The sequence below is a fragment of the Haliotis cracherodii genome, unplaced genomic scaffold, assembly GCF_022045235.1.
Source record: "Haliotis cracherodii isolate W230 unplaced genomic scaffold, xgHalCrac1.p SCAF_11, whole genome shotgun sequence".
In the NCBI taxonomy this organism is placed as follows: Eukaryota; Metazoa; Mollusca; class Gastropoda; order Lepetellida; family Haliotidae; genus Haliotis; species Haliotis cracherodii.
In genome coordinates, this window is record NW_027266266.1 from 27971510 (window position 1) to 27984113 (window position 12604).

General features: G+C 38.3%; 1 protein-coding gene across 2 annotated transcripts in view; it reads right to left on the reverse strand.

Annotated features, from left to right (window-relative positions):
* The window catches only part of LOC139456391 (uncharacterized), an 89099-nt gene that overhangs the window by 26107 nt on the left and 50388 nt on the right, over positions 1-12604 (reverse strand). For both annotated transcript variants that reach the window (XM_071238081.1, XM_071238080.1), the window contains exon 3: positions 8186-8318. In XM_071238081.1, coding sequence (XP_071094182.1) covers positions 8186-8318 — 133 coding nt within the window. The remainder of the gene's footprint in view (positions 1-8185; positions 8319-12604) is intronic.

Here is a 12604-nt window from a genome sequence, read left to right on the forward strand (position 1 = left end):
TATCTTCAATTTTTTTGATAAAGGATCTGCCATCTTTACTTTTTAACAAATATATTTTACTCAAACTTTACTGTATTTTTTCAAAATAAAACATATTAGTTTATTAACAATCTGAACTGAAGTACACCATTTAATCCTGTTACTGATCTATTTCACAAAAGTGTTTAGAGTAGATTTTGATCTTGCTTTACGGTTTTAATTTCTTTATTCAGTCAATCGCTAATTGGTCACTCTCAAATGGTGCGACAGTTGCACAGCCCTTATTTCATGCTGACACATCAAACAGGTAAAATTATATGTTATTACTTACTCTTTCTAAATAGCTCATAAACAACGCGGTTATATAATGCAATGCTCCATTTCATATGGTACCAAGTTTATTAAATAGCTGATTACATGCATAAACTATCTGCAGTAATGAATTTAGCTTCTTACCACCCATACTGACATCAATGGATTCAAACCTCTTTAGCAACTTCAGGTTTCATAATTGGTGGGAACAAGTAGGTCAAGTTTCATCTTCACTGGTCAAGTTATTTTTTCATAATAGAGCACAAATTGCCTATCAATCTTTAACAAGAGCTTGGGGAGGAGTGCTCACTGACACAGCTTCAAGAGCCTTCATAATAAAGCAAAAGTATCCATAAATACAAGGCAAGAACTTGGTCATGCTTGCCATAAAAGGTGACTATGCTTGTCGAAAGAGGCGACTAACAGGATCGGGTGGTCAGACTGGCTGACTTGGTTGATGCATGTCATCGTATCCCAATTGTGTGGATTGGTGCTCATGACATCAGTCACTGGACTGTCTGGTCCAGACTCGATTATATACAGACCGCTAAGCACGGCGTTTAACAACAAACAAACAAAGCAAGAGCATGGGGGAGGACTGCTCACTGTCACAGCTTCAGGAACCTTCACATTAAAACACATCATATCTATCAATATGAGGCAAGAGCATGGGAGAGGTCTGCTCACTGTCACAGCTTCAGGAACCTTCACATTAAAGCACATCATATCTATCAATATGAGGCAAGAGCGCGGGGAGGACTGCTCACTGTCACAGCTTCAGGAACCTTCACAATAAAGCACATCATATCTATCGATATGAGGCAAGAGCGCGGGGAGGACTGCTCACTGTCACAGCTTCAGGAACCTTCACAATAAAGCACATCATATCTATCAATATGAGGCAAGAGCGCGGGAGGACTGCTCACTGTCACAGCTTCAGGAACCTTCACAATAAAGCACATCATATCTATCGATATGAGGCAAGAGCGCGTGGAGGACTGCTCACTGTCACAGCTTCAGGAACCTTCACAATAAAGCATGGAACATCTATATGTATGAACGAACATGATAAAGGAGCATAGGGAGGACTGCAAACACGCAGTGTCAGCTTCAAGGACTTTAACAAAGACCAAAGCACCACACATCTATCAATATAAGGCAAAGCTTGGGGGTGATAAGAGCAACAAATTGACTCAGTGCTCTAAATTAGGTGTAACAGTAAAACACTTGAGGACACAACTGAGAAAGCAATCGTGATAGATTGGTCTAGCGAACACTAACACAAAGGTCAGGACTTCTGCTGCCCAACATTGGCCTGAAATATGCCTTCACATTGTTATTTGATTCAGTGGCTCACTATGGGTTTCCACTGTCATAAACACAACCCATGTCTTCATATTCCTGTCACTATCCTCAATCAACATAGCTTCTATCATAAGTGAGTGAGTTAATGTTGCTTAAACCTTCAGTCAGCTAGAGTAGCAGCCATATCAGTGGCATGTAATTAATCAAGACTGGGCCAGACAATCTAGGTCCTGAAAGCATGAGTAACAATCAGGGTACAATACTGATCCCCGTTTTAGCGGACACTGATAAGCAGGAGGCAGGGGAGATCTGACATGGAACACCCACAGGGTTTGGAAGGGAAAACGGATTCATCCTGGTGGAAAACCGTAAATTAATTACCAATTCTGACAGTTAAAATTACCACCCATTTTTTTGTCAAGGTGATTAAAGAGCTAGATTCCATAGACCGAGAATGAAACACAGCTCATGGAACAAACACAACGCCTTAAAATCAGGAATTATCTGACTATATATTTTTCTTTAAAAAAAACTACAAACATTATTAGCCATTTGAAGAAATTGGAAAGTTTAAATCAGAATTAACAATACATACCTGTCAACTCTCACACATCTCGCGTGAGTCTCACACATTTATCACCTATATCACGCTCTCACGCAAGGTTGGGAAAGTCTCACGCATTCACATAAAATGCAGATAAAAATATAGTTTTTCAGAATACATGCTCTCTAAGGCCATTAAAATAGTCTTAAAATCATTCAAAACTAGTTTACGTCCCCCTGCACCCCCCACCAGGACTTGCAGCCCCTGCACCCTAGCTTCTCACTCATTTAGACATCCAGGGGTTGACATCTATGATAATATTGTGATCAGAAACAGAATTCTTACAACTGAGCGATTCATCTTAAAGCAATACATCAGAAAGAATACTGATGTAATCCTCCGCACACTGTATATTTACCACAATGATGGAGTTCATGTGCAAGCCATTCCCTCACCACAACAGAAAACCTGACACAGGGTTACATAATCTCCTGCGTAATGCTATTGAGATGTTTCAAATATCCAGACTCTGTCTGGCCTGTAAGTAAGGTCATGACACTGTCTGTCAAGTCATTTAACAATATTTTGAGATCAGAGCACAACATAGTTAACATGTAAAACATATTGAAGCCTTCAGCTTCTTGTCTGAGGCTGATGTATGCATAATGCAAATCATTTTCACTTGGTTAGGATCATTGATTCATATAAATAAGTACTGTAGTCAGCACATAACATCTTCCTTGCTTAATATTCAGTACCCACACTCAACAGAAAACATTAACATGAAAGAAACTGAAAGATATTATTCTACTTTCTTCATCACGCTAATGATTAGTCGATGTACATTAAAGTGTATGGAATGTTAACAGACTTTCCAGTTTATTACAAAGCCAAGCAAAAAGAGATATCCTTTCTGACAGCATAAGCCTATTTGTTTAGCCAGGGATCTCCTGAACCTGCGAGTCTATGTACGGCTTACATGACAGTCCAGACAGTTCATTCCTTCTTGTGAAGTCCAGCAAAACCACAAACAAGGTCTGGTATGGAAACACTTGAGGGCTAGGCAGCCCCTAGATGGCTCATATTGATAGATCGATCTCACACGGACTTATGGCCAGTAATTGTGCCTCCGGTCAATGGATAATCACTTCCTTGGCCCTTCTAATCTACAGTCAAATCAGCCACTACAACAACAGGCTCTTCTAACTAGCTTTACTAAGTACTGCAAGAAACATGAGGTTTGTTTATTGTAAGCTTGTAACAAAAGGCACAAAGGCTGACTGTGTGTTCCATCATGAGGCAAGCAACTTTGAACGCCTGCATCCATTACATGAATCACTCACTGAGTATCAGGCAAAGGTCTCATTCTTCTCCTGATATTGAACATATCCATGATAGATTTTGCAAATGTATCATTGGATTGAACAGAAATACACCTAACATTGTAGCCCGAAACAGTGTGAAACGATGCTCTGTTGAAAAACACTTCATTATCAAAGAATGGTAAAATTCTAGCTAAGATTATTGACACAACAAAGTGACTTGATATTGAATAAAACTTACATTTTTATATCAAAAACTGAAGATGATGGTACATGGCAGGACTTTAACCCCCTGGATGCCAGAGGGACATGTATGTCCCTCCTCTACAACCCTCACTTTAACCCCCTAGATGCCAGAAGGACATGTATGTCCCTCCGCTACAACCCTCACTTTAACCCCCTAGATGCCAGAGGGACATGTATGTCCCTCCTCTACAACCCTCACTTTAACCCCCTAGATGCCAGAAGGACATGTATGTCCCTCTTCTACAACCCTCACTTTAACCCCCTAGATGCCAGAGGGACATGTATGTCCCTCCTCTACAACCCTCACTTTAACCCCCTAGATGCCAGAAGGACATATATGTCCCTCCTCTACAACCCTCACTTTGAAGTCGAATAAAATTCAAAATACATCACCCACACAGATACACTTCACAGTTTTGAATAAGGTGGGGAATTCCTCGTTCTGTGATATCATCCACGGGCATTTTAGGCCAAGCAAAAGTACTGAAAATGACCTCTGAAAATTAGGTACATCGTAAATGTCGCCATTTTTTACACATTACTAAATCTCCACTCACAGCGTTATTTACAGCATGTTTTGACATCTAAATTTCTGATATATACTCGGAGAAATGAATTTCAAAAATAGCATATTAGTGATCACGGGTATCTGTCTTTTATGAAATAACCAACGATCATTCCAACACATCTCCGATAACCCTAGAATCGACTTACATGTTACATTTATGTACATACAATCCCTGAATCAACGAAAGTCCCCTTGTAAAATCCTGCGTACTGTTGACAGTGAACACACCATTTTGTAAAAGTCGGTCACTGGTAGTGATGTCATACGTCAACATGGTTGAACATATTTGGTAATTTCTTTGAGGTGAAGGTCCTTGAATGAGAGTGCACACGATCATTGTATCATGCTGTTTACAGTTTCAGTTATGATGTAGATTTTGCATATCTTTTATACATTTTTTCACACAATTAATTTCACTTTGGATATTTGTCAATGTTCAAAATGATATCAAATTCATACATAAATATAGGCCACAACATGGGTGAACGAACCTTTGATAATCTCCTGTTTGTTTGAACATTATTTACATAAGAATTGATAGGAAAATTTATAGTGTTGAATACGCTATTTCTTTCCTTTGGACAAGTGTTACAAGATGAAGTGTAAATGTAACTACAGCATGTACATATTTCTTGGGATGTGCAATAGTCAATATTATAAGTTCATATAACCAATGTCTATGAATATCAGTTTCATTTTATTTTATAACTAAAACTGAATATATTACTTTAACAAAATGGATAATATTTTTCATTAAAATATATGCACACATTTCTGAAAGAATTGTCTTATTCTTGGAATTGTTTTTTACGTCGTTTGATACACAGAGCAGTGATATCTAATGATTCGCCAGGTGCGCGTTAGTCAGAAACAATTTACAAACTATTCCTCTTGTTATGCATTACATAATCAATGGGTTCATTCTTTTTTCAATATTGTGATCACAAGATATTTAAACTGTTTACTTTATTTCTCCAGGAATCGTAAAAAGTGTAAAAATAAAACCCATGCCATGTACCCCGTTGGTTCAACCTTATACGATTATCCTGATAATTCTATACCAATAGAGCTTTCTTCGCATCTTTTATTGTGTAATTCTGAGACAAGAGGAAAAGAAATAATAACATAATAATGAACAAATATATGTTGAATTTTGAATATAATTTTGGTTGTTTTGAAATATTTTTTTGGGTATTTCATTGTGTAAATTGATGCCAAACAGGTGCGCGTCTTGTCCAATTAAGATACACGATAAACTATCTAATCGTTTATATATTTAAGACATTATTTACTTGGTGAAAGCAGTCATTTTATGTTGTGTCGAAAAAGTGTCAAATTCCGTTTTACACATCGAGATTTTGCAAACCATGAACGAACATTAGGGGAGATATGTATTAATCAAAATACCAGTGTCGTCTTTCTCTGACGCTATCAGAGACATAAAACCAGCCATGACGTAAAATAGAAAGGTGTTATTTTTTGGGTATTTCATTACAATTGATGATAAGGCAAGTGCTCCATTAATAATGGTGCAACATTTGTCAAATCACACTTACACATTCAGGAGAATGTTGGAATGTAAGGACTAAGACAAAGGTTAGATAGGGTCATCTATTTCTCTATTACCTTATTTTTATGTAGTACGATTTCTTATGGGTTTTTTTATAACTAAACGTATACAGTTTCAATATTGATATTTGTGTTGGAATAGTTTGGTTCCTCATGAACAAAACAACATGAAAATATATTGTCCTTACCCACAGCTAATTCTCACCAATTTAGTTATCCCCCCTTTTCTTTGTATGTGTGTTGTATGTCGAATGTTGAATGTATGTCGTTATACATACACATATTATTCCATTTAATATATAGTTATGTCGTTCAGATATTAGGCAGTATCTTGTTCGTTCACAGTTGCGGTAAAGATTCTAAATTTAAAACAATCGTCGCACAGTACTTTTATAGGTGTACGATAACACAGAATAAATTCTCGGACAACACTTAGAAGTGTCTGTTTTTAAAACCGGTTTAATATTTGCAGTTAAATTTACACCGTCAAATAGGAAATTTAATATTCTCCACCTCTGCGTAATTCTATAGCTGGAGGTAGATCCAGTGCTGCGGGAGGGCAATTCTTGCACAACCTTCACTTTTCCAATCATAGGAAAATGTGCGTCAGAAAAAAACCTCAGCATCCAGAGTGTTAATGTCATGACATTGTTGTACACCTACAGAAAGTGTCAAATCACAAACTGAGTGCACAACAAGCCATGGAGCCTATTTCCATTCTTCCATTCACTCAGAGAAGGGTGAAGTTACTTCAGCATGTAAGTGTATTTGCAGGCATCTGTTCCCCAACTCTGTCAATACAGTCTGATGAGACGTTACCTCTCCCCTTCGCCGGTACTACCTGTACACAGTGAAAGCCACATCATGTAGTTGAATCAGTCAAATTACAAACAGAAAAGATATAGGGAAATTACAGGTAACTTGTGTCCCGATTAACTCTGCTAATCACCACATAACCATTTTGCTACAAGAAATTCTCATTGTTTTATCATGTTGATGTGAATCCTCAATGTTCATGACTTGCAATTATTGTTTCATGTGCCTAGCCTGGGAAGCTAGGGGAAGGAAGGGAGGGGGGAGAGGAGGGGGAAGAGGAGGGGGAGGGAAGGGGAACAGAGGGGGATTGATGCAGCTTCATCAGCTGACATGATCCGGGGGGTTACAACTCCCATGTTCAGCCCTGAGTGTCAGCTGCAGGGCAGTGTCACACTATATAATAAATCAGCCAGTAACTATGACTACTAAATGCTTGCTTCACCCCCATTACAGATTGGATTTACCCTTTCTGTATCCTGGCAACACTATAGATTGACAGATATATGTTCATGAATGATGACAATGATGCGTATGATCTTACTGCATGTTGTTTTTCACCTCCAGGTCAATGAAATTACACTATTTGCTGATGCATCATTCCCCCCCTAAGTCTATGCAGTGCCTGAAGGATTGCCTCCTTGTTCTTTGGAGGATTCAGTTAATGAGCTTACCAGCTCACAAGAAGGTACACAAAGACCAAACACAGCTCAATCCTGCTCAATTAGCATCGCAAGACTACCATGGTAAACAGCAAACTTGGTGTATTCCTACAGGATTCTCTGTAGGGGACCTCAGGGCAATGTGCTTAATCAAGGTCTTTTGAGTCACAACTGATGGCCACACATAAGCATATCTCTGATTGTCATTAATTTCATATTGTTGGCTGTGATCTAGTTGCCAGCGCTGTGGATCATAAAGAGGACTGGCATATTGGCCAAATTAATCTTGTCAGCAGAATTAACGAGCTCCCCTCCTGGGACCAGGTCACTGCGGGCATTGCCCTGCAATAAACGTTTACGAGCTTAGTCTTGATCTGGTTCCAGGAAATATTATTGTCAAATACTGCAACCTTTAACAAGTTAAAATGTCAGTGTTTAAGACCTTATAAGCCTATTATGATCTCTCAAATATTTATGTTATATGGAAATAGTAAAAAACAATAGGGAAATGCATGCAGTTGATGTTGCATCTGTTATTTTATGCATGTTTAGCCCAAAACTGTTAACCCACCTGTATCTACTGTCGACCTACCTGTATCTGCTGTCGACCTACCTGTATCTACTGTCAACCTACCTTTATGCACTGTCGACCTGCCTGTATGCACTGTCGACTTACCTGTATGCACTGTCGACCTACCTGTATCTACTGTCAACCTACCTTTATGCACTGTCGACCTGCCTGTATGCACTGTCGACTTACCTGTATGCACTGTCGACTTACCTGTATGCACTGTCGACCTACCTGTATGCATTGTCGACCTACCTGTATGCATTGTCGACCTACCTGTATGCACTGTCGACCTACCTGTATGCACTGTCATCCATGTACTTCCTCCTGTTGATCTTGCGGCAGTCGGTGAGGCGTGCGTACACTTCCTCCAGACTCTCAGCCCACGTGTGAAGATTCCCGGTCCCAAACAGTGCCAGTCCACCGCCACCTGGAACATGTTACATGCAAGTCTAGAAATTGTCTCACTGCAAAAACTTCACCATGAAATCAGTAAATATTTAAAACTCTTAACATTGGCTTAAAAAAGTCACATTCCTTAAATAAGTCAAAAATCTTGAACATCACTCAAAGAGGCATCAGCGGTTGGAACTACCGCACTGAGTGGGCGGGGCTTATACGCGTGATCTGACAGGTCAATATGACGTCATGATAACCCACAAATTTCATTGGTTAATGCGTAAACGGGCGACGTCATGTAAATACCCACACACGTGGGCCGTTTGACCACAAGGAAGTAAGTTTTAATGGTAATAAATATCCATCAAACAATTCCAAGACTATTCAACAAAATCGTAGGCCTTTAGTTTCAAAACCTACCTGCCATGTCGTCTTCACATCTTCATAAAATGATACTGTGGAATGTCCACAATTTATGCAACACAGTCCAACACACAAATTATCGTTCTGCTCTATTCTCTGGACACGAATGAAATACCTTTGTTGTGATGTATATGAGCAGTGAAAATTAACAAAAAAACATTACGTATATGTATCACGGCACGAATCGTGTGGTGTACGGTATATCTGCAGTTTATGAACAGCATTTCTTACAATATATACGTCAATCAGTGATTTCAACAGGTTTTTTTATCGTTGTGTTTGTCTTGTCTTAAAGACAACGGTCGTATACAAAGCGGATGGACGAAATAACATAGATTACTTATTAAAAAATGTCTTTCAATAATTGTGTAAGTTATTTTATGAAATTATCAAAAAAAGTTTAAATACATGGTACTAGATACAAATTAATTTATCGGAAACAAATTTTCAATAAAAAACTGAAGAAAGATAAAGTTCACCTGGTTCTTTTATGACGGTGCAATGGTAGATCTAGTAGTATTTCTTTTATTAGATCAGTGCACAATTTTCCACAGCGGCAGGAAAAATGGAGACACAAAAACTTGATATTATTTCACGTCGGAATGGAGATAAAACACGTACAGCCTCACATACTTCGAAACAATGTTCAGATAAATATTTCTTCTCATTAATTCTGTCATGTGCGTGAACATGGATTTCAACATTATTTTCATCAAGATTATTCAGGTTGCTGGCTACACAGATCATCCTTTCTTGTAACTACTTCGGCATAAACATGGCATGAACACATGTTTGGTCTCGAAGCTCAATGCAACAATGTTTCTCTCAGATGCATTTTTTCTCCATCCATGACCAGCATCTGTCATAATGTCAATGTCTTAACAATCTTCCTGGTCAGTTGATTTCAACAATGTAATACACACAGCCTCATTCATGGCATCATCACAAGATTCCTTCGAAGTACCCACCCGCATGATCAGGAATATGACTTTCATTTGCATTTTTCGAAAAGAAATGTTTCTGTGAATACTATTATTAAAAACATCCTGTACATGGTACTTTTGGATTGCACTGCAGATTTCTTTTATTACTTTCTAAAACTTTTTGTTTTCCGAGTGGGATTGCTGCTTACAACTGTCAAGAACTTGGCAAGTAATATGAGCAACAAAACATTTTCATGTGACAATTAATTTGACAGAGAGTTGTTCGAGATGATCAGAGAGGCTTTGGTCATTTTGATTATGACATTGGTGACTTTATCATGAAGAAAGTTCCATTTCAAGATGACATCATTCCGACCGTCAACTCGAATCAACAAGACAGTGCCTCTCTTCCCGCCCTTGCAAGTGCAACAGAAACTTTGACAAATTCAGTGCCAATTCTTGGGATCAGTGGATCAGTGGATTAGTGTCACAGCAAGATTTCATTGTGGAACCAGATGAAGGCAAATGTGTCTGTTCACACTTCTTCTGTCAACCATGCGTGACACAGCATAGGCAATTAGGCAGTTAGGGAATGGTGCGGCCACCATGTTGCAGAAATTCGTCGATTCGAAAACAGTGCACCAATACTTCTGGACTGAGCAGAATAGATGAAGTGTTCGAAGAGATCGTAGATACGCAGACTTGAAGAAACGGATATTAAACATAGCAGCAGATGAAGGATTAGTATGGACAAAACGGGAAAGTGATCCCAAATTGTATTAAAACCTTGTGCGCAAATTGTATCCAAATCCTACAAACAAAAATTACATGGGACACATGTGGATCTAATGATCAAACTCAAAAGGAAATCCATAATTAAAGTTTTCTTGGAATATGTGTATTACAGTTTTTGTTTATTGTAAGTTAAATATTATCTAGAGAGGCCTAATGTAGGTCAAAACATCTAGTATATTAACCAGTTGCTTATGTGCATCGTTATGTTGATACACGTGACATATTCATATTTTGTAGTCAAGCTAAGAAATATTGGCTCAACTTCTGGTGCTTCAAATTAGACCTCTTCCTAACACCAGATGAAAAATCTGTGTAATAATTTCAGTTTTAAAAATATAATGTGATGATTGTGTGTTATAGATCTAACTGTTGAATGCAAATGACCAAAACTAAACAAATATCTGTGATTTTTGGATTGAACAGAAAGAATCTTGTCACTAATACTTATGTAACTAACGTCAATTTCAAATTTATGTTTTGGTTTTGGTTTGTTGTTTGTTGTTTAACGCCGCACTCAGCAATATTCCAGCTATATGACAGCGGTCTGTAAATAATCAAATCTGGACCAGACAATCCAGTGATTTACATCATGAACATCAATCCACGCAATTGGAATCGATGACATGCATCAACCAAGTCAGTGAGCCTGACCACCCGATCCCATTAGTCGCCTTTCATGACTAGCATAGTTGCCTTTTACGGCAAGCATGGATTGCTGAAGACCTATTCTACCCCAGATCTTCACGAGTCTCATATTTATGTATCGTTACTGTAACATCAACTGAAACTGTTGCTGTGCTGCTGTTCTGCCATTAATATATACACCACAATACACTTTGAACACAAATGCATTGAATGTGTCACATGTAAACATGACCATGTGCTTTGCTATTTAAAGCCCAACCCTAAATAAGCTCCGCCCACTGTGATAGATGTAGATGCCAAACACGATCGATTCGGGTTTTTTATGATAAAACTACAGAAAATTTATTGACTTATATTTAGCTTTGAAGCCATTTGTGGAATCCAAAGTTCAAGTTGATAATCTTGTTTGCGTACATTTTTCAAAAAGCTTCTCCTGACACTTGGTTGTGTTTCAGTGTCAGTCACTGTTTGAAACTGAAACACCGCCACCTTGCTGGCTATTTATAGTTAGGGTGGGGCTTTAAGCAGATATATTAGGTGAACTGATATACATTATTTCAATGGATGGTTACCTTCACGTATAAGAATCTTCTACAAGTGTTGTGGGCATCTGAGAAACTCCTTTGTATTTGGATACACTAGTTAATTTGTTTTTGAAAAGTCCTATCATTCAATGAGAAAAATATACAGCTCTGACTTTTGGCCTACTACACAGCTCACAATAAGAAAGGTATATATTTTGTAAATTTCTAAAAAATACTTGACGATCAACCTCCTGCTTCAGAAGGAGTGTTAATTCATGTTGACAAAGAACAAGGGCAGTAAGGGCCGGCCCACTAGGAACAAAACAGCTGGGTCATTTCAAAAGGAAAACCATGCCACATGGTGATCCCTTCTCTCAGCATGGCGACCCGGAGCCCTTGTTCAGAAGATTTTACAATTTACCATGTGGCTGAACTTAATTAATTGTACTTAATGCACATTCAAAAGCGAGTAACTTCCTATTTCAGCCAAAAAATAAAAGTTAACTACTTCTCATGGAAAAAGCAACCATCTGTGACAAAGTGTTGCTCATCATGATGGCAGGGCTGTCATCACCTCACTCTTTCACATGAAATATGGCTTGCTGATCTCTAACTTCATCAACTGGAGAGTCTGCCTTTGACTTTCCGATCGCAAGATTTGCCAGTGTGTCCATATTTTGTTTCAATTAAAAACTCAATGGCGTCTTTAACTCTTGGCTTCACTTCTATCTACTGCTATGTTGTTTATTTTGGACATGCAGATAGAAATCTTGGTCCATGTGGGCATAAGCCCATCCTTGGTTTGATTTAACATGACAAATGACAATGAAACAGCTTCTTTCATGTGTCCGATACTGCAACAAAGCACCTTACAGTGTTATTTCATTTCCTAATATAAGAGTTTCACGAACGTGTCACACACAGTGATAGAGCTTGCATCGTAATGTTGTACACTGCTCACTATCATATAAACACCAGCAAGTGAAACATGCTGACAAATGTTAGTG